Here is a 24305-nt window from a genome sequence, read left to right as displayed (position 1 = left end):
CCATCACACACTCCCGGGGTCAGACACAGAGTCAAGCTCCCTCCACACCGTCCCATCACACACACCCAGGGTCAGACACCGAGTGATACTCCCACCACACCGTCCCATCACACACTCCCGGGGTCAGACACAGAGTCAAGCTCCCTCCACACTGTTCCATCACACACTCCCGGGGTCAGCCACAGAGTGAAACTCCCTCCACACCATCCCATCATACGCTCCCGGGGTCAGACGCCGAGTGAAGCTCCCTCCACACCGTCCCATCACACACTCCCGGGGTCAGACACAGAGTGAAACTCCCATCACACACTGCCGGGGTCAGACACAGAATGAAGAGCCCTCCACACTGTCCCATCACACACTCTCGGGGTCAGACACCGAGTGAAACTCCCTCCACACCGTCCCATCACACACTCCCGGGGTCAGACACAGAGTGAAACTCCCTCCTACACCGTCCCATCACACACTCCCGGGGTCAGACACAGAGTGAAACTCCATCCTACACCGTCCCTTCACACACTCTCAGGGTCAGACACAGAGTCAAGCTCCCTCCACACTGTCCCATCACACACTCCCGGGGTCAGACACAGAGTGAAACTCCCTCCACACCGTCCCATCACACACTCCCGGGGTCAGACACAGAGTCAAGCTCCCTCCACACTGTCCAATCACACACTCCCGGGGTCAGACTCAGAGTGAATCTCCCTCCACACCGTCCCATCACACACTCCCGAGGTCAGACAGAGTGAAACACCCTCCACACCGTCCCATCACACACTCCCAGGGTCAGACACAATGTGAAACTCCCTCCACACCGTCCCATCACACACTCCCAGGGTCAGACACCGACTGAAACTCCCACCACACCGTCCCATCAGACACAGAGTGAAGCTCACTCCACACTGTCCCATCACACACTCCCGGGGTCAGACACAGAGTGAAACTCCCTCCTGCACCGTCCCATCACACACTCCCGGGGTCAGACACAGAGTCAAGCTCCCTCCACACCGTCCCATCACACACTCCCGGGGTCAGACACAGACTGAATCTCCCTCCACACCGTCCCATCACACACTCCCGGGGTCAGACACAAAGTGAAACTCCCTCCACACCGTCCCATCACACACTCCCGGAGTCAGACACAGAGTCAAGCTCCCTCCACACCGTCCCATCACACACTCCCGGCGTCAGACAGAGTGAAACACCCTCCACACCGTCCCATCACACACTCCCAGGGTCAGACACAAAGTGAAACTCCCTCCACACCGTCCCATCACACACTCCCAGGGTCAGACACCGAGTGAAACTCCCACCACATCGTCCCATCAGACACAGAGTGAAGCTCACTCCACACCGTCCCATCACACACTCCCGGGGTCAGACACCGAGTGAAACTCCCTCCACACCATCCCATCATACGCTTCCGGGGTCAGACGCCGAGTGAATCTCCCTCCACACCGTCCCATGACACACTTCCGGGGTCAGACACAGAGTGAAACTCCCATCACACACTGCCGGGGTCAGACACAGAATGAAGAGCCCTCCACACTGTCCCATCACACACTCCCGGTGTCAGATACAGAGTGAAACTCCCTCCTACACCGTCCCATCACACACTCCCGGGGTCAGACACAGAGTGATGCTCTCTCCACACCGTCCCATCACACACTCCCGGGGTCAGACGCCGAGTGAAGCTCCCTCCACACCGTCCCATCACACACTCCCGGGGTCAGACTCAGAGTGAATCTCCCTCCACACCGTCCCATCACACACTCCCGAGGTCAGACAGAGTGAAACACCCTCCACACCGTCCCATCACACACTCCCAGGGTCAGACACAAAGTGAAACTCCCTCCACACCGTCCCATCACACACTCCCAGGGTCAGACACCGAGTGAAACTCCCACCACACCGTCCCATCAGACACAGAGTGAAGCTCACTCCATACTGTCCCATCACACACTCCCGGGGTCAGACACAGAGTGAAACTCCCTCCTGCACCGTCCCATCACACACTCCCGGGGTCAGACACAGAGTCAAGCTCCCTCCACACCGTTCCATCACACACTCCCGAGGTCAGACAGAGTGAAACACCCTCCACACCGTCCCATCACACACTCCCAGGGTCAGACACAAAGTGAAACTCCCTCCACACCGTCCCATCACACACTCCCAGGGTCAGACACCGAGTGAAACTCCCACCACATCGTCCCATCAGACACAGAGTGAAGCTCACTCCACACCGTCCCATCACACACTCCCGGGGTCAGACACAGAGTCAAGCTCCCTCCACACCGTCCCATCACACACTCCCGGGGTCAGACACAGAGTGAATCTCCCTCCACACCGTCCCATCACACACTCCCGGGGTCAGACACAGAGTGAAGCTCCCTCCACACCGTCCCATCACACACTCCCGGGGTCAGACACAGAGTGAAGCTCCCTCCACACCGTCCCATCACACACTCCCGGGGTCACAGACAGAGTCAAGCTCCCTCCACACTGTCCCATCACACACTCCCGGGATCAGACACATAGTGAAACTCCCTCCTACACCGTCCCATCACACACTCCCGGGGTCAGACGCCGAGTGAAGCTCCCTCCACACCGTCCCATCACACACTCCCGGGGTCAGACACCGAGTGAAACTCCCTCCACACCATCCCATCATACGCTCCCGGGGTCAGACGCCGAGTGAATCTCCCTCCACACCGTCCCATGACACACTTCCGGGGTCAGACACAGAGTGAAACTCCCATCACACACTGCCGGGGTCAGACACAGAATGAAGAGCCCTCCACACTGTCCCATCACACACTCCCGGTGTCAGATACAGAGTGAAACTCCCTCCTACACCGTCCCATCACACACTCCCGGGGTCAGACACAGAGTGATGCTCTCTCCACACCGTCCCATCACACACTCCCGGGGTCAGACGCCGAGTGAAGCTCCCTCCACACCGTCCCATCACACACTCCCGGGGTCAGACTCAGAGTGAATCTCCCTCCACACCGTCCCATCACACACTCCCGAGGTCAGACAGAGTGAAACACCCTCCACACCGTCCCATCACACACTCCCAGGGTCAGACACAAAGTGAAACTCCCTCCACACCGTCCCATCACACACTCCCAGGGTCAGACACCGAGTGAAACTCCCACCACACCGTCCCATCAGACACAGAGTGAAGCTCACTCCATACTGTCCCATCACACACTCCCGGGGTCAGACACAGAGTGAAACTCCCTCCTGCACCGTCCCATCACACACTCCCGGGGTCAGACACAGAGTCAAGCTCCCTCCACACCGTCCCATCACACACTCCCGAGGTCAGACAGAGTGAAACACCCTCCACACCGTCCCATCACACACTCCCAGGGTCAGACACAAAGTGAAACTCCCTCCACACCGTCCCATCACACACTCCCAGGGTCAGACACCGAGTGAAACTCCCACCACATCGTCCCATCAGACACAGAGTGAAGCTCACTCCACACCGTCCCATCACACACTCCCGGGGTCAGACACAGAGTCAAGCTCCCTCCACACCGTCCCATCACACACTCCCGGGGTCAGACACAGAGTGAATCTCCCTCCACACCGTCCCATCACACACTCCCGGGGTCAGACACAGAGTGAAGCTCCCTCCACACCGTCCCATCACACACTCCCGGGGTCAGACACAGAGTGAAGCTCCCTCCACACCGTCCCATCACACACTCCCGGGGTCACAGACAGAGTCAACCTCCCTCCACACTGTCCCATCACACACTCCCGGGATCAGACACATAGTGAAACTCCCTCCTACACCGTCCCATCACACACTCCCGGGGTCAGACGCCGAGTGAAGCTCCCTCCACACCGTCCCATCACACACTCCCGGGGTCAGACACAGAGTGAAACTCCCATCACACACTGCCGGGGTCAGACACAGAATGAAGAGCCCTCCAGACTGTCCCATCACACACTCTCGGGGTCAGACACCGAGTGAAACTCCCTCCACACCGTCCCATCACACACTCCCGGGGTCAGACTCAGAGTGAAATTCCCACCACACAATCCCATCACACACTCCCGGGGTCAGACACAGAGTGAAACTCCCACCACACCAACCCATCACACACTCCCGGTGTCAGACACAGAGTGAAACTCCCTCCACACTGTCCCATCACACACTCCCGGGATCAGACACATAGTGAAACTCCCTCCTACACCGTCCCATCACACACTCCCGGGGTCAGACACAGAGTGAAACTCCCTCCACACCATCCCATCATACGCTCCCGGGGTCAGACGCCGAGTGAAGCTCCCTCCACACCGTCCCATGACACACTCCCGGGGTCAGACACAGAGTGAAACTCCCATCACACACTGCCGGGGTCAGACACAGAATGAAGAGCCCTCCACACTGTCCCATCACACACTCCCGGTGTCAGATACAGAGTGAAACTCCCTCCTACACCGTCCCATCACACACTCCCGGGGTCAGACACAGAGTCAAGCTCCCTCCACACCGTCCCATCACACACACCCAGGGTCAGACACAGAGTCAAGCTCTTTCCACACCGTCCCATCACACACTCCCGGGGTCAGACACAGAGTGAAACTCCCATCACACACTGCCGGGGTCAGACACAGAATGAAGAGCCCTCCACACTGTCCCATCACAGACTCCCGGTGTCAGACACAGAGTGAAACTCCCTCCTACACCGTCCCATCACACACTCCCGGGGTCAGACACAGAGTCAAGCTCCCTCCACACCGTCCCATCACACACACCCAGGGTCAGACACCGAGTGATACTCCCACCACACCGTCCCATCACACACTCCCGGGGTCAGACACAGAGTCAAGCTCCCTCCACACCGTCCCATCACACACACCCAGGGTCAGACACCGAGTGATACTCCCACCACACCGTCCCATCACACACTCCCGGGGTCAGACACAGAGTGAAACTCCCTCCTACACCGTCCCATCACACACTCCCGGGGTCAGACACAGAGTCAAGCTCCCTCCACACCGTCCCATCACACACTCCCGGGGTCAGACACAGAGTGATGCTCCGTCCACACCGTCCCATCACACACTCCCGGGGTCAGACGCCGAGTGAAGCTCCCTCCACACCGTCCCATCACACACTCCCGGGGTCAGACACAGAGTGAAACTCCCATCACACACTGCCGGGGTCAGACCCAGAATGAAGAGCCCTGCAGACTGTCCCATCACACACTCTCGGGGTCAGACACAGAGTCAAGCTCCCTCCACACCGTCCCATCACACACTCCCGGGGTCAGACACAGAGTGAAGCTCCCTCCACACTGTCCCATCACACACCCCCGGGGTCAGACTCAGAGTTATGCTCCCTCCACACCGTCCCATCACACACTCCCGGGGTCAGACACAGAGTCAAGCTCCCTCCAAACTGTCCCATCACACACTCCCGAGGTCAGATAGAGTAAAACACCCTCCACACCGTCCCATCACGCACTCCCAGGGTCAGACACAAAGTGAAACTCCCTCCACACCGTCCCATCACACACTCCCAGGGTCAGACACCGAGTGAAACTCCCACCACACCGTCCCATCAGACACAGAGTGAAGCTCACTCCACACTGTCCCATCACACACTCCCGGGTTCAGACACAGAGTGAAACTCCCTCCTACATCGTCCCATCACACACTCCCGGGGTCAGACACAGAGTCAAGCTCCCTCCACACCGTCCCATCACACACACCCAGGGTCAGACACCGAGTGATACTCCCACCACACCGTCCCATCACACACTCCCGGGGTCAGACACAGAGTGAAGCTCCCTCCACACCGTCCCATCACACACTCCTGGGGTCAGACACACAGTGAAGCTCCCTCCACACCGTCCCATCACACACTCCCGGGGTCACAGACAGAGTCAAGCTCCCTCCACACCGTCCCATCACACACTCCCGGGGTCACAGACAGAGTCAAGCTCCCTCCACACTGTCCCATCACACACTCCCGGGTTCAGACACAGAGTGAAACTCCCTCCTACATCGTCCCATCACACACTCCCGGGGTCAGACACAGAGTCAAGCTCCCTCCACACCGTCCCATCACACACTCCCGGGGTCACAGACAGAGTCAAGCTCCCTCCACACTGTCCCATCACACACTCCCGGGGTCAGACACAGAGTGAAACTCCCTCCACACCGTCCCATTACACACACCCAGGGTCAGACACCGAGTGATACTCCCACCACACCGTCCCATCACACACTCCCGGGATCAGACACATAGTGAAACTCCCTCCTACACCGTCCCATCACACACTCCCGGGGTCAGACACAGAGTCAAGCTCCCTCCACACCGTCCCATCACACACTCCCGGGGTCAGACACAGAGTCTCCCTCCACACTGTCCCATCACACACTCCCGGGGTCAGACTCAGAGTTATGCTCCCTCCACACCGTCCCATCACACACTCCCGGGGTCAGACACAGAGTGAAAGTCCCTCCTACACCGTCCCATCACACACTCCCGGGGTCAGACACAGAGTCAAGCTCCCACCACACCGTCCCATCAGACACAGAGTGAAGCTCACTCCACACTGTCCCATCACACACTCCCGGGTTCAGACACAGAGTGAAACTCCCTCCTACATCGTCCCATCACACACTCCCGGGGTCAGACACAGAGTCAAGCTCCCTCCACACCGTCCCATCACACACACCCAGGGTCAGACACCGAGTGATACTCCCACCACACCGTCCCATCACACACTCCCGGGGTCAGACACAGAGTCAAGCTCCCTCCACACTGTTCCATCACACACTCCCGGGGTCAGCCACAGAGTGAAACTCCCTCCACACCATCCCATCATACGCTCCCGGGGTCAGACGCCGAGTGAAGCTCCCTCCACACCGTCCCATCACACACTCCCGGGGTCAGACACAGAGTGAAACTCCCATCACACACTGCCGGGGTCAGACACAGAATGAAGAGCCCTCCACACTGTCCCATCACACACTCTCGGGGTCAGACACCGAGTGAAACTCCCTCCACACCGTCCCATCACACACTCCCGGGGTCAGACACAGAGTGAAACTCCCTCCTACACCGTCCCATCACACACTCCCGGGGTCAGACACAGAGTCAAGCTCCCTCCACACCGTCCCATCACACGCTCCCGGGGTCAGACACAGAGTGAAACTCCATCCTACACCGTCCCTTCACACACTCTCGGGGTCAGACACAGAGTCAAGCTCCCTCCACACTGTCCCATCACACACTCCCGGGGTCAGACACAGAGTGAAACTCCCTCCACACCGTCCCATCACACACTCCCGGGGTCAGACACAGAGTCAAGCTCCCTCCACACTGTCCAATCACACACTCCCGGGGTCAGACTCAGAGTGAATCTCCCTCCACACCGTCCCATCACACACTCCCGAGGTCAGACAGAGTGAAACACCCTCCACACCGTCCCATCACACACTCCCAGGGTCAGACACAATGTGAAACTCCCTCCACACCGTCCATCACACACTCCCAGGGTCAGACACCGACTGAAACTCCCACCACACCGTCCCATCAGACACAGAGTGAAGCTCACTCCACACTGTCCCATCACACACTCCCGGGGTCAGACACAGAGTGAAACTCCCTCCTGCACCGTCCCATCACACACTCCCGGGGTCAGACACAGAGTCAAGCTCCCTCCACACCGTCCCATCACACACTCCCAGGGTCAGACACCGAGTGATACTCCCACCACACCGTCCCATCACACACTCCCGGGGTCAGACACAGACTGAATCTCCCTCCACACCGTCCCATCACACACTCCCGGGGTCAGACACAAAGTGAAACTCCCTCCACACCGTCCCATCACACACTCCCGGAGTCAGACACAGAGTCAAGCTCCCTCCACACCGTCCCATCACACACTCCCGGGGTCAGACAGAGTGAAACACCCTCCACACCGTCCCATCACACACTCCCAGGGTCAGACACAAAGTGAAACTCCCTCCACACCGTCCCATCACACACTCCCAGGGTCAGACACCGAGTGAAACTCCCACCACATCGTCCCATCAGACACAGAGTGAAGCTCACTCCACACCGTCCCATCACACACTCCCGGGGTCAGACACCGAGTGAAACTCCCTCCACACCATCCCATCATACGCTCCCGGGGTCAGACGCCGAGTGAATCTCCCTCCACACCGTCCCATGACACACTTCCGGGGTCAGACACAGAGTGAAACTCCCATCACACACTGCCGGGGTCAGACACAGAATGAAGAGCCCTCCACACTGTCCCATCACACACTCCCGGTGTCAGATACAGAGTGAAACTCCCTCCTACACCGTCCCATCACACACTCCCGGGGTCAGACACAGAGTGATGCTCTCTCCACACCGTCCCATCACACACTCCCGGGGTCAGACGCCGAGTGAAGCTCCCTCCACACCGTCCCATCACACACTCCCGGGGTCAGACTCAGAGTGAATCTCCCTCCACACCGTCCCATCACACACTCCCGAGGTCAGACAGAGTGAAACACCCTCCACACCGTCCCATCACACACTCCCAGGGTCAGACACAAAGTGAAACTCCCTCCACACCGTCCCATCACACACTCCCAGGGTCAGACACCGAGTGAAACTCCCACCACACCGTCCCATCAGACACAGAGTGAAGCTCACTCCATACTGTCCCATCACACACTCCCGGGGTCAGACACAGAATGAAACTCCCTCCTGCACCGTCCCATCACACACTCCCGGGGTCAGACACAGAGTCAAGCTCCCTCCACACCGTCCCATCACACACTCCCGAGGTCAGACAGAGTGAAACACCCTCCACACCGTCCCATCACACACTCCCAGGGTCAGACACAAAGTGAAACTCCCTCCACACCGTCCCATCACACACTCCCAGGGTCAGACACCGAGTGAAACTCCCACCACATCGTCCCATCAGACACAGAGTGAAGCTCACTCCACACCGTCCCATCACACACTCCCGGGGTCAGACACAGAGTCAAGCTCCCTCCACACCGTCCCATCACACACTCCCGGGGTCAGAGACAGAGTGAATCTCCCTCCACACCGTCCCATCACACACTCCCGGGGTCAGACACAGAGTGAAGCTCCCTCCACACCGTCCCATCACACACTCCCGGGGTCAGACACAGAGTGAAGCTCCCTCCACACCGTCCCATCACACACTCCCGGGGTCACAGACAGAGTCAAGCTCCCTCCACACTGTCCCATCACACACTCCCGGGATCAGACACATAGTGAAACTCCCTCCTACACCGTCCCATCACACACTCCCGGGGTCAGACGTCGAGTGAAGCACCCTCCACACCGTCCCATCACACACACCCGGGGTCAGACACAGAGTGAAACTCCCATCACACACTGCCGGGGTCAGACACAGAATGAAGAGCCCTCCAGACTGTCCCATCACACACTCTCGGGGTCAGACACCGAGTGAAACTCCCTCCACACCGTCCCATCACACACTCCCGGGGTCAGACTCAGAGTGAAATTCCCACCACACAATCCCATCACACACTCCCGGGGTCAGACACAGAGTGAAACTCCCACCACACCAACCCATCACACACTCCCGGTGTCAGACACAGAGTGAAACTCCCTCCACACTGTCCCATCACACACTCCCGGGATCAGACACATAGTGAAACTCCCTCCTACACCGTCCCATCACACACTCCCGGGGTCAGACACAGAGTGAAACTCCCTCCACACCATCCCATCATACGCTCCCGGGGTCAGACGCCGAGTGAAGCTCCCTCCACACCGTCCCATGACACACTCCCGGGGTCAGACACAGAGTGAAACTCCCATCACACACTGCCGGGGTCAGACACAGAATGAAGAGCCCTCCACACTGTCCCATCACAGACTCCCGGTGTCAGACACAGAGTGAAACTCCCTCCTACACCGTCCCATCACACACACCCGGGGTCAGACACAGAGTCAAGCTCCCTCCACACCGTCCCATCACACACACCCAGGGTCAGACACCGAGTGATACTCCCACCACACCGTCCCATCACACACTCCCGGGGTCAGACACAGAGTCAAGCTCCCTCCACACCGTCCCATCACACACACCCAGGGTCAGACACCGAGTGATACTCCCACCACACCGTCCCATCACACACTCCCGGGGTCAGACACAGAGTGAAACTCCCTCCTACACCGTCCCATCACACACTCCCGGGGTCAGACACAGAGTCAAGCTCCCTCCACACCGTCCCATCACACACTCCCGGGGTCAGACACAGAGTGATGCTCCGTCCACACCGTCCCATCACACACTCCCGGGGTCAGACGCCGAGTGAAGCTCCCTCCACACCGTCCCATCACACACTCCCGGGGTCAGACACAGAGTGAAACTCCCATCACACACTGCCGGGGTCAGACCCAGAATGAAGAGCCCTCCAGACTGTCCCATCACACACTCTCGGGGTCAGACACAGAGTCAAGCTCCCTCCACACCGTCCCATCACACACTCCCGGGGTCAGACACAGAGTGAAGCTCCCTCCACACTGTCCCATCACACACCCCCGGGGTCAGACTCAGAGTTATGCTCCCTCCACACCGTCCCATCACACACTCCCGGGGTCAGACACAGAGTCAAGCTCCCTCCAAACTGTCCCATCACACACTCCCGAGGTCAGATAGAGTAAAACACCCTCCACACCGTCCCATCACGCACTCCCAGGGTCAGACACAAAGTGAAACTCCCTCCACACCGTCCCATCACACACTCCCAGGGTCAGACACCGAGTGAAACTCCCACCACACCGTCCCATCAGACACAGAGTGAAGCTCACTCCACACCGTCCCATCACACACTCCCGGGGTCAGACACAGAGTCAAGCTCCCTCCACACCGTCCCATCACACACACCCAGGGTCAGACACCGAGTGATACTCCCACCACACCGTCCCATCACACACTCCCGGGGTCAGACACAGAGTGAAGCTCCCTCCACACCGTCCCATCACACACTCCTGGGGTCAGACACACAGTGAAGCTCCCTCCACACCGTCCCATCACACACTCCCGGGGTCACAGACAGAGTCAAGCTCCCTCCACACCGTCCCATCACACACTCCCGGGGTCACAGACAGAGTCAAGCTCCCTCCACACTGTCCCATCACACACTCCCGGGTTCAGACACAGAGTGAAACTCCCTCCTACATCGTCCCATCACACACTCCCGGGGTCAGACACAGAGTCAAGCTCCCTCCACACCGTCCCATCACACACTCCCGGGGTCACAGACAGAGTCAAGCTCCCTCCACACTGTCCCATCACACACTCCCGGGGTCAGACACAGAGTGAAACTCCCTCCACACCGTCCCATTACACACACCCAGGGTCAGACACCGAGTGATACTCCCACCACACCGTCCCATCACACACTCCCGGGATCAGACACATAGTGAAACTCCCTCCTACACCGTCCCATCACACACTCCCGGGGTCAGACACAGAGTCAAGCTCCCTCCACACCGTCCCATCACACACTCCCGGGGTCAGACTCAGAGTTATGCTCCCTCCACACCGTCCCATCACACACTCCCGGGGTCAGACACAGAGTGAATCTCCCTCCACACCGTCCCATCAAACACTCCCGGGGTCAGACAGAGTAAAACACCCTCCACACCGTCCCATCACACACTCCCAGGGTCAGACACCGAGTGAAACTCCCACCACACCGTCCCATCAGACACAGAGTGAAGCTCACTCCACACTGTCCCATCACACACTCCCGGGTTCAGACACAGAGTGAAACTCCCTCCTGCATCGTCCCATCACACACTCCCGGGGTCAGACACAGAGTCAAGCTCCTTCCACACCGTCCCATCACACACACCCAGGGTCAGACACCGAGTGATACTCCCACCACACCGTCCCATCACACACTCCCGGGGTCAGACACAGAGTGAAACTCCCTCCATACTGTCCCATCACACACTCCCGGGGTCACAGACAGAGTCAAGCTCCCTCCACACTGTTCCATCACACACTCCCGGGGTCAGCCACAGAGTGAAACTCCCTCCACACACTGCCGGGGTCAGACACAGAATGAAGAGCCCTCCACACTGTCCCATCACACACTCTCGGGGTCAGACACCGAGTGAAACTCCCTCCACACCGTCCCATCACACACTCCCGGGGTCAGACACAGAGTGAAACTCCCTCCTACACCGTCCCATCACACACTCCCGGGGTCAGACACAGAGTCAAGCTCCCTCCACACTGTCCCATCACACACTCCCGGGGTCAGACACAGAGTCAAGCTCCCTCCACACCGTCCCATCACACACTCCCGAGGTCAGACAGAGTGAAACACCCTCCACACCGTCCCATCACACACTCCCAGGGTCAGACACAAAGTGAAACTCCCTCCACACCGTCCCATCACACACTCCCAGGGTCAGACACCGAGTGAAACTCCCACCACATCGTCCCATCAGACACAGAGTGAAGCTCACTCCACACCGTCCCATCACACACTCCCGGGGTCAGACACCGAGTGAAACTCCCTCCACACCATCCCATCATACGCTCCCGGGGTCAGACGCCGAGTGAAGCTCCCTCCACACCGTCCCATGACACACTCCCGGGGTCAGACACAGAGTGAAACTCCCATCACACACTGCCGGGGTCAGACACAGAATGAAGAGCCCTCCACACTGTCCCATCACACACTCCCGGTGTCAGATACAGAGTGAAACTCCCTCCTACACCGTCCCATCACGCACTCCCGGGGTCAGACACAGAGTCAAGCTCCCTCCACACCGTCCCATCACACACACCCAGGGTCAGACACGAGTGATACTCCCACCACACCGTCCCATCACACACTCCAGGGGTCAGACACAGAGTGAAGCTCCTCCACATCGTCCCATCACACACTCCCGGGGTCAGACACAGAGTCAAGCTCCCTCCACAACGTCCCATCACACACTCCCGGGGTCAGACACAGAGTCAAGCTCTTTCCACACCGTCCCATCACACACTCCCGGGGTCAGACACAGAGTCAAGCTCCCTCCACACCGTCCCATCACACACTCCCGGGGTCAGACACAGAGTGAAACTCCCTCCTACACCGTCCCATCACACACTCCCGGGGTCAGACACAGAGTCAAGCTCCCTCCACACTGTCCCATCACACACTCCCAGGGTCAGACACAGAGTCAAGCTCCCTCCACACCGTCCCATCACACACTCTCGGGGTCAGAGTGAATCTCCCTCCACACCGTCCCATCACACACTCCCGGGGTCAGACACAGAGTGAAGCTCCCTCCACACCGTCACATCACACACTCCCGGGGTCAGACACAGAGTGAAACTCCCTCCACACCGTCCCATCACACACTCCCGGGGTCAGACACAGAGTGAAACTCCCTCCACACCGTCCCATCACACACTCCCGGGGTCAGACGCCGCGTGAAGCTCCCTCCACACCGTCCCATCACACACTCCCGGGGTCAGACACGGAGTGAAACTCCCTCCACACCGTCCGATCACACACTCCCGGGGTCAGACACAGAGTGAAGCTCCCTCCACACCGTCCCATCACACAGTCCCGGGGTCAGATTCAGAGCGACTCTCTCTCTCTCTGTGCTGTAGAGTTTGATTTGCTGCAACATTTGTACCGGTGGGGATATTGACCACGTCCCACCTTTTGTGCCTTCATTTTATCGGCCCGCTGGTTCTGGTGGTAGATGCGACTGAAGTTGGAGACGATGACCGGAACAGGCAGTGCGATGACCAGCACACCGCTCAGCGAGCAGATGGAGCCGAAGATCTTTCCGGCAATCGTGTTGGGAACCATGTCTCCGTATCTGGAAGGTCAAGGTCTCAGGTGAAATCCGACAATCTGCTGCAGCCGCTCCGACTACTGAAACTGTGTTAACGCTGTTTCTCCAAAATCACCACCTCTGCCCGTCACTCTCGTCGTCTCTCTCTCTGCCTGGGCCTTCGAAAGCTGCCACCACCCCCCCCACCGGTAACAACGTACGTCGTGTGAGAGATAGACAGGGGGATGGGGAGAGAGGTGGATGGGAGAGAGGGGGGGGATGGGAGAGAGAGGGGATGGGAGGGAGAGGGGGATGGGAGAGAGGGGGGATGGGAGAGAGGGGGATGGGAGAGAGAGGGGGATGGGAGAGAGGGGGGATGGGAGAGAGGGGGGATGGGAGAGAGAGGGGATGGGAGGGAGAGGGGGATGGGAGAGAGGGGGGATGGGAGAGAGGGGGGATGGGAGAGAGGGGGATGGGAGAGAGGGGGATGGGAGAGAGAGGGGATGGGAGAGAGAGGGGATGGGAGAGAGGGGGGATGGGAGAGAGGAGGGGATGGGAGAGAGGAGGGGATGGGAGAGAGGGGGATGGGAGAGAGAGGGGATGGGAGAGAGGAGGGGATGGGAGAGAGAGGGGATGGGAGAGAGGAGGGGATGGGAGAGAGAGGGGATGGGAGAGAGAGGGGATGGGAGAGAGAGGGGGATGGGAGAGAGAGGGGATGGGAGAGAGGAGGGGATGGGAGAGAGGAGGGGATGGGAGAGAGAGGGGATGGGAGAGAGGAGGGGATGGGAGAGAGGAGGGGATGGGAGAGAGGGGGATGGGAGAGAGAGGGGATGGGAGAGAGGAAGGGATGGGAGAGAGGGGGATGGGAGAGAGGGGGATGGGAGAGAGGGGGATGGGAGAGAGAGGGGATGGGAGAGAGAGGGGATGGGAGAGAGAGGGGATGGGAGAGAGGAGGGGATGGGAGAGAGAGGGGGATGGGAGAGAGAGGGGGATGGGAGAGAGAGGGGATGGGAGAGAGAGGGGATGGGAGAGAGAGGGGATGGGAGAGAGAGGGGGATGGGAGAGAGAGGGGATGGGAGAGAGGAGGGGATGGGAGAGAGGAGGGGATGGGAGAGAGAGGGGATGGGAGAGAGAGGGGGATGGGAGAGAGAGGGGATGGGAGAGAGGAGGGGATGGGAGAGAGGAGGGGATGGGAGAGAGAGGGGGATGGGAGAGAGGGGGGATGGGAGAGAGAGGGGATGGGAGAGAGGAGGGGATGGGAGAGAGAGGGGATGGGAGAGAGGAGGGGATGGGAGAGAGAGGGGATGGGAGAGAGAGGGGGATGGGAGAGAGAGGGGATGGGAGAGAGGGGGGATGGGAGAGAGAGGGGATGGGAGAGAGGGGGATGGGAGAGAGAGGGGATGGGAGAGAGGGGGGGATGGGAGAGAGGAGGGGATGGGAGAGAGGAGGGGATGGGAGGGAGAGGGGGATGGGAGAGAGAGGGGGATGGGAGAGAGGGGGGGTTGGAGAGAAGGGGTTTGGGAGAGAGAGAGGGATGGGAGAGAGAGGGGGATGGGGAGAGAGAGGGGGATGGGAGAGAGGGGGGGATGGGAGAGAGAGGGGGATGGGAGAGAGAGGGGGATGGGAGAGAGGGGGGATGGGAGGGAGAGGGGGATGGGAGAGAGGGGGGGATGGGAGGGAGAGGGGGATGGGAGAGAGGGGGGGTTGGAGAGAAGGGGTTTGGGAGAGAGAGAGGGATGGGAGAGAGGGGGGATGGGAGAGAGAGGGGGATGGGAAAAGAGTGGGGGTTGGAGCGAAGGGGTTTGGGAGAGGGGGGAATGGGAGAAAGAGGGGGATGGGGAGGACAGGAGGGGTTTGGGAAAGAGAGAGTGTGTGGGAAAGAGAGATGTGGTTAGGAAAGGGAGGGATGCAAGAGAGATAGAGGGATTTAGGAAGAAGAGAGTGTGATTGGGAAAGAGAGATGTCTATGCAGGAGGGAGGGGGATGTGGGAAAGAGGGGTATGGGCAGGAGAGGAGGGATGGGAGAGAGAAAGAGGGGAATGTGAGACCGGAGATGTGTGTGAGAGGAAAGGGATGGGGAGACAGAGGAGAGAAATTTGGGAGGGGGGGATGGGAGAGAGTGGGGATGTGAGGAAGAGGGGGTTGGGAGAAAGTGGGGATGGGTGAGAGAGGGAATATGAGATTAAATGTGTCCGGCGGGGGTGAGAATGTGGGGTTGTACTGGTACAGATGTACACACTGGGTGATCCCTCAGGGAATGATCTGTGTTAACAAGTGATGATTGACACCTCAACAGCACTCACAAACCTGCGTGTGTGACTGCGACTGTGTGTTTCAGTGTGTTTGTATGTGAGTGTGTGTGAGTGAGTGTGTGTGTGTGTGTGTGTGTGTGTGTGTGTACATGCTGGTGCACGGCCACCCAGTCACTGAAATGCTCCCACGCACGTAGCCTTCGTTGCCGCACTGCTGGAGTTTTCTTCAGTGTAAAGTGCCACACAGTTTACACAGGCTGTGTAAAAATGTTCTGCCTCGAGCAATGGTTGGGTCTACACAGCTGTTAAAAATTTAGAGAGAATGTTTTGTGTGAGTGAGAGTGAGAGTGAGAAAGAGAGAGTGTGAGAGAGAGAGAGAGAGAGAATGAACATGAATGTGTGTGAGAGTGATTCACCAGGCTGTTGCTGGAATGGGGGGGTGGAGGAGTCAGGACAGACTGGGGGTGGTTCTCACTGGGATGTAGGCAGTTCAGGAGGTGACTTTGTAGCGTTTTGAGGGACATTAATCGAATCAGCACAGACTTGTTTTCCCAGGGGAGGGAAGTCTAAAACTAAAGGTGTACGTTTATAGTGAGAGGGCTGAGGTTCAGAGCAGACCTGACGGTAAATATCTCACCCAGAGGGTGGGGTGGTGCTGTAGATCGAGGTGCATGATGAACTGCTAAAGATGAGTACAAAACAACAGAACCCACTCCTGAGGATCTGTTATTCTATATAAACCTCCCCGAACCCCTGGATTAGATCCCAGCCTGTAACCCACTCACAGGGATCTGTTATTCTATATAAACCTCCCCGAACCCCTGCATGAGATCCCAAATTGTAACCCACTCACAGGGATCTGTTATTCTATATAAACCTCCCCGAACCCCTGGATTAGATCCCAGCCTGTAACCCACTCACAGGGATCTGTTATTCTATATAAACTTCCCCGAACCCCTGGATTAGATCCCAGCCTGTAACCCACTCACAGGGATCTGTTATTCTATATAAACCTCCCCGAACCCCTGCATGAGATCCCAGTCTGTAACCCACTCACAGGGATCTGTTATTCTGAATATAAACCTAACACATAGTTTTATTTATAACCTGGATATTTACTTACAGAGTAACAAATAGTCAGAAACTGTGTAAAGTTCTCCCTACTGCTCACTGTGTTGTTGGCCTGGAGAACAGATGAAAATTGCCTGGGTGGATATGTTACACTACGTTTTCTATTAGTAACTGGCCAGTTTAAATTTTGACGGCTAGAATTTATTTTACCCAGGGCACAAATGACCGATATGAGGGGACATAATTTTTAAGGTGAATGGTGCAAAGTATCGGGGGGGGGGGAGTGGGATGTCAAAGTTAAGTACAGAGAGATGTGTGGGGGGGTGGGGAATGGGGAATGTTCTGACCTGCCGGGGTGGTGGTAGAGGCAGATACATTAGGGGCAATTTAGAGACTCTTAGAATGGACATGTGGATGATAGAAAAACAGAAGGGTTGTAGGAGGAAGGGTTTGATTGATCTTAACAGGTCGGTATAACTTGATGGGCCGAAGGGCCTGTATTGTCAGATCTATGTGACTGGGGTCTTTGAAAAGGTCAAGGCCTGTCCTTCAGCACGGAGAATCCCTGACACGCATTGGTGGGATTCACTGCCACAGGAGGCCAACCCATTGGGTCTATTTGAAGTGGAGATTGTCGGTCCATGGTTCGTCAGGGTGTCAAAGGTTACGGGGAGAAGGCAGGAGAATGGGGGCTGAGGGGGATAATGATGGGATAGCAGGGCAGACTCGATGGGCCAAATGGCCCAATTCGACTCCCATGTCTTAGCTACAGGGTATCGAGCCACCGTCTTCTACAGAGGAGGATCCCACCATGCATGCCCCGAGACTCCCTCCCAACCTGGCAGAGCTCTCCCCCAACCCCAGCCCACCATCCACCCGATCCAAGCCCTCCCACGTGGCTTAACTACTCGGGGAGGGGGCATTGCTGAGGAGAAGGAGAGGAGAGAGTGAAAGGGAACGGAAGCAGACTGGGGGGGTTGAGGCGAAGGGCCAAATGACAGAGTGAGGGTGAATGAGGGAGAGGAAGGGAGGGGGAGAGAGAGAGGGGTATAGAGGATGCGAGGGACATTGGGAGTGAAAGAAAGTAGAGGCAAGGTAGAAAATGGAAGTGAGGAGGGAGCTTCACTCTGTGTCTGACCCCGGGAGTGTGTGATGGGACGGTGTGGAGGGAGTTTCACTCTGTGTCTGACCCCGGGAGTGTGTGATGGGACGGCGTGGAGGGAGCTTCACTCTGTGTCTGACCCCGGGAGTGAGTGATGGGACGCTGTGGAGGGAGTTTCACTCTGTGTCTGACCCCAGGAGTGTGTGATGGGACGGCGTGGAGGGAGTTTCACTCTGTGTCTGACCCCGGGAGTGAGTGATGGGACGGTGTGGAGGGAGTTTCACTCTGTGTCTGACCCCGGGAGTGTGTGATGGGACGGTGTGGAGGGAGTTTCACTCTGTGTCTGACCCCGGGAGTGTGTGATGGGACGGTGTGGAGGGAGCTTCACTCTGTGTCTGACCCCGGGAGTGTGTGATGGGACAGTGTGGAGGGAGCTTCACTCTGTGTCTGATCCCGGGAGTGTGTGATGGCACAGTGTGGAGGGAGCTTCACTCTGTGTCTGACCCCAGGAGTGTGTGATGGGACGGTGTGGAGGGAGCTTCACTCCGGCAGTGTGTGATGGGACGGTGCGGAGGGAGCTTCACTCTGTGTCTGACCCCGGGAGTGTGTGATGGGACTGTGTGTAGGGAGTTTCACTCTGTGTCTGACCCCGGGAGTGTGCAATGGGACGGTGTGGAGGGAGTTTCACTCTGTGTCTGACCCTGGGAGTGTGTGATGGGACGGTGTGGAGGGAGTTTCACTCTGTGTCTGACTCGGGGAGCGGGGTTTGGGAGTACGAATGAAGCCGGTGCTGATGTCGGGATGAATGACAGGTTGAAGAGCTGCTAATGATCTCAGGATCTGAATTGTTATTGGAGAGGCCGGTTTATCACCAGGTTTGAGTTCATTAACTCCAAGGGCACCGGCATGTCCGTGTGTGTAAACAGTTAATCTGATTCTGTCCGTTCTCACTTCCCGTTCCCTGTACCGGCTCATCACTCCCCCCACGTTTCCATGGAGGGGGGTGCTGGGAGGGAGAGGGGAGGGAGAGTGAAGGGAAGATGAGAAGGTGAGAGTTGGGCGAGTGTTGGATGGATGAAAGAGCAGGTTGTAGGGATAGAGGGATGGAGAGAATAACCGATGTAATAGAGGAATGAGACAGAACAATGAGTGGAGGGAAAGGGGTGATGAATGGAGCGTCGGGATAGAGGGATGGAGTGATGGATGGAGGGAGGGAGGTATGGACATACTATACTGCATGGGAAGGACTGTTGCCTCACCCTAGTATGGTCATCCAGAAAGGGTGGTGAGGACGGTTGGGGGGGCGGGAGGGATAGGGGACAGAGGAGAAGTGGTGCCTCGCCCCAGCACGGCGATGGTGAGAATGGAGGGGGGGATAGATGAGGGAGGGAAGCGATTCTCACCCAGCATGGGGATGTGGCAATTCCAGAACGCGGCCGGGAGCGCTGGACGGACAGGACGGTGAGGATGAAAGAAGGACCGACGAGAAGCGCGCCTCACCCCCCTGTGGTCACTGTGTAGCAGAGAGCGACCGGGAAGGAGGGGTGCTCGGAGGGACGGGGAGGACAGGACCGACGGGAAACAGCCTCACCCCAGCGTAGTCATGGTGACGATGGTGTACCAGAAGGCGGCCGGGATGCTGGTGAAGTTGGTGCCGGCCGTGCCCTTCTCGGCGTAGAACATGACGGTGGCGAAGATGACGATGGCCATGGTGAGCGAGAAGAGCAGGAAGCCGAGCTCGGAGGCACAGCTCCGCAGAGTGTAGCCCAGGATGCGGAGCCCCTGCGAGTGGCGGGAGAACTTGAAGATGCGGAACACGCGGAAGACCCGCAGGGTAACGAAGGCGCCGCTCACGTCCTCGTTGGCGGGGACCAGCAGCCCGATGTAGTAGGGCAGAATGGCCACCACGTCGATCAGGCTCATGACGCTGCGGGCGAAGCGCCAGCGGCAGGGGGCGGCGAAGAGACGGAGCAGGTACTCGCAGGTGAAGATGAGCACGCACGCCGTGTCCATGCAGACGAAAGCCAGGCTGAAGCGCTCCCCGCACGGCAGCTGGCCGCTCTGACCGGCCGGCGCCCGGCACGGCACCGTCTCCACCACGTTGGCCACCACCGACACGGCGATGAAGAAGCCCGTCACGTAGTAGAAAACCAGGGCCACTGTGCTGGTGTGCGGGTTCTCGAAGGCGCGCCACAGCCGCTGGCGGCCGGTGCCGCCCGCGTCGCCGGCGCCCTCCCCTCCGCCTCCTCCGCCCTCCTCGGCGTCGTCGGCCAGCCGCTCGGCGCTCTCCTTCCTCCTATCCCGGTACTCCTCCAGGCAGCAGTCGCCGATCAGCTCGGGCACCAGGCCGAAGAAGGCGAGCTCGTGGTCGAAGGCGGCGAGGCACTCGTGGCGCGGGTAGTGGAGGCGGCCGGTGCGGTAGAAGTTGAGGATGTGGCGGAAGAGCTCGGCGTCCCGGTCGAAGAAGTACTCGCGGGTGTCCTCGCTGTAGAAGAACTCCTTCTCGCTGCTGCCCAGCAGCGTGTCCGGGTAGCGCTCCAGGGTCGCCTTCCACGTCTGGAAGCGGCGGCCGCTCACGTTCACCACCAGCAGCTCGTCGCCGCGCTTGGAGGGCGAGGAGCCGGCCGGCGACGAGGTGGAGGGAGCCGGCGGGGCTCGGGGCATGGGAGCCCGGGCCAGGGGTAGCCAGCCGACGGCGGCGGCCCGGGCAAAGGGCAGCCACGTGGATACGCCCGCCGCCATGGCTGGTTGGGGAGGGGAGAGAGCGTGAGAGGAGGGGAGGAGGTAGAAAGGGGGAGGAGAGAGGGGGCATGCGGTGAAGGGGAGAAGGGGGCGAACGGGGGGAGTGTGAGGGTGAGGAAGGGGGCGGGGGCGGCGCCGGAGGTGGAGGGAGAGTGAGAGATGGGAGGAGAAATGGGAAGGGAACTGTGAGGATGCAGGATTAAGGAGTTGAGAAGGACTCAGGAGGTTAAGAGGTTGTTGAGGGAGGGTAAGGGGATTTGAGGAAGGAGGCGGAGGGAGGGTGAGGAGGGTTCAAGAGGTGAGGAAGTAGAGGGGGCGAATTGAAAAGCGGCCGGTCGATCGGTCTGGCTCCCCCGCCGCTCGACATGTCCCGCTACCGTCCCGGCCGCTGTCGGGACCCGCAGCCCGTCCTGTACAGAGACGCAAAGAGCGAGGCGGTCAGGACGGCGCAGAGATAAAACCGACTTCCCCACCCACTTCCCACCCCAGACTGAGAGAAAAAAACAACAATCAGCCCTCGGGACCCCGCCCACAGGAGGAGGAGAGCGAGAGGTCACCCCCGGTCCGGTGTAGGGGCGCAGGACGGGATGGGTTGAGCGATGGAGAGGGCGAATTCAGGCAGGCAGAAAGGGGGATGAGGGAGGGAGAGGGGAGAAAGAGAAGGGGAACTGTGAAAATAGAAGGGAAGAAGAGACTGAGGGGGGAGATGGAGAGAGGGATGGAGGGAGAAGGGGATGGAGGGGAATAGGAGGGAGTGGGGTGAGAGAGAGGAGAAGAGGGAAAGGGAGGGAGAGGAGGAGGAATGGAGGGAGAGGGTGAGAGTGGAGAGAGGGAGTGAAACAGAAAGAAAGAGAGAGCGAGAGAGTGGCAGGAGAAAGGTGACTCTCAGCGACCCACCTCGCACTGTGTCTCAGCATCGGGGACGCGGAGGGCGAGGGATATCGGAGATCGGTGAAGGGTGCGGGACCTCGGTCAGGGGGTGGGGAAAATCAGTTGGCGGAGATCTCCCTGCCTCCCCGCAGGACATCGTACCTGCAGGCCCGGTCTGTGTGCCCTTCCCGACAGCTGCTCTCGCCGGCCCGGCCGCCCCGGCAGCAGCGCTGATGAAATGTTCCAGCTCTCCTGTCCTGCACCGGCGGCTGTTTAAAGGCCACCCCGCCGACGCCGCAGAGCCCGGGCGGGGCGAGACTGCGCTGCTAACACTTCCCCGGGGGCCCTCTGGCGGAGCCGGGCATCTGGAGGCGGCGGGGACCCGGACGCTGAGGTCCGGAAGGGAGCGGGTTGCGTGCAGAGGTCCCCTCCGTACCCCAATCTCCCGCTCCTTTGCGGGTCTCTCAGCCCAAGCACTCTGACCCACATATTCCGATCCAAACACCGCACCGCAGGAATTCCGGGCACCGGAGCCTGGGAGGCTGAGGGACGATTTCCTGGAGGAATACACAATTTTGAGGGTAAATGCAAGCAAGCTTTTCCCCTTCCGGGTGGGTGAGACAACAACTAGAAGTCACTGCTCTGGGGGGAGCTTCTTCACTCAGAGGGCGGCGTGAGTACGGAACGAGCTGCCGGCGCAAGCGGTGGACGCTGACTCGATTTCAATGTCTAAGAGAAGTTTGGATAGGGACAGGGATGGGAGGGCTATGGTCCCGGTTCAGACAGAAGATCAAGTCGGCGTGGACCAAATGGTTCCTGCCCTAGCGCTCAGTGACTCTGAAATCCACATATCCCCCAGCTATACACTCCTCTGCGTATATCCAAAATCGATCCACACATCCTTATCCTGTTTCCATCCAGCACCACTCCCCCCCCCCATCCATTTACGGAAGTCCGACCCTTCTCCACCCTTCTATTCCCGACCCACACGTTGGGATCCCTACACCCAGCATCTTTTACAATCCAATCTGAACATACACTCCAATACATCGAATCATTGGAACTAGATTCCCATATTCCTCATCCTGTACGCTTATTTAGGACCACACATTCCCATTCGCAACCTCAGATTCTGATCCTCACATTCCAATATTCCCGTTCCCATTCTCACATTTTCAATCTCATCCCCATTCTCATCCCCACATTATCATTTCCAATCTCACATACTGATTTCCATCCCCACATTCCCATTCTCACATTCCCATTCCCATCCCCACATTCCCATTCTCACATTCGCATTCCCATCCCCATATTCCCATGCACGCATTCCCTTTTCAACATTCTCATTCCTATCCCCACATTCCCATTCCCATTCCCATTGTCACATTCACATTCCCACGCAAGCATTCCCCTTTCAACGTTCTCATTCCCATCCCCACATTCCCATTCTCACATTCCCACTCCCATTCCGATCCCCATATTCCCATGCATGCATTCCCTTTTCAGCATTCTCATTCCCATTCCCAAGCACATATTCACTTTTCCACAATCCCATTCCCAGTCACACATTCATTTGGCCAGATCCTCATTTCCTCCCAGACATTCTATATCTGACTATTCCAGTCTGCAGATTCCAATCCATGCAAACATTCCGGCCCAGGCAATCACATCAATACATCCCAGTGCATACGCCCCAATTCCACCTTTCCACATCTACGTCTTCCAGTCCCAACATTCACATCCAGAATCTGTGATCAACATTCCCCAGAGCATACATCCCAATCTATACATTCTGATCCACATCCCCATTTCAATCCAGATGGCAAAATCCAGAACCAGGTTTAATATGTCATGAAATTTGTTAACTTTGCGGCGGCAGTTCAATGCAACACATGATAAGTGTAGAAAAAGATTAATTACTGCAAGTATACACAGTGCCGATAAAAAGTATTCACCCCCTCACAAACACCCCCCCCCGAGAAGTTTTCATGTTTTATTGTTTTACAACATTGAATCACACTGGATTTAATTTGGCTTTTTTGACACTGATCAACAACAAAAGACTTTTGTGTCAAAGTGAAAGCAGATCTTTGCAAAGTAATCTAACTTAATTACAAATACAAAACACAAAATAATTGATTGCATAAGTATTCACCCCCTTTATTTAGTAGATGCACCTTTGGCAGCAATTACAGCCTTGCGTCTGTGTCGATGGGTCTCTATCAGCTTTGCATAGCTGGACACTGCAATTTTTCCCCATTCTTTACAAAACTGCTCAAGCTCTGTCAGATTGCATGGGGGATTGTGAGTGAACAGCCCTTTTCAAATCCAGCCAGAAATTCTCAATTGGATTGAGGTCTGGACTCTGACTTGGCCACTCCAGGACATTAACTTTGCTGCTTTTAAGCCATTCCTGTGTAGCTTTGGCTTT

General features: G+C 57.9%; 1 protein-coding gene across 1 annotated transcript in view; it reads right to left on the bottom strand.

Moving 5' to 3' along the window:
• Nucleotides 1-21004, bottom strand: part of kcnd1 (potassium voltage-gated channel, Shal-related subfamily, member 1) — a 45013-nt gene extending 24009 nt beyond the window's left edge. The window contains exons 1-2 of the mRNA XM_072246688.1: nucleotides 19854-21004; nucleotides 13720-13882 (exon numbers count right to left, since the gene is read on the bottom strand). Of these exons, the coding sequence (XP_072102789.1) occupies nucleotides 13720-13882; nucleotides 19854-21004 (1314 nt within the window). The remainder of the gene's footprint in view (nucleotides 1-13719; nucleotides 13883-19853) is intronic.
• Nucleotides 21005-24305: the final 3301 nt, after the last annotated feature.

Source organism: Mobula birostris, chromosome 29, assembly GCF_030028105.1.
Source record: "Mobula birostris isolate sMobBir1 chromosome 29, sMobBir1.hap1, whole genome shotgun sequence".
Classification (NCBI taxonomy): domain Eukaryota; kingdom Metazoa; phylum Chordata; class Chondrichthyes; order Myliobatiformes; family Myliobatidae; genus Mobula; species Mobula birostris.
This window is presented reverse-complemented; position numbering and strand designations above follow the sequence as displayed.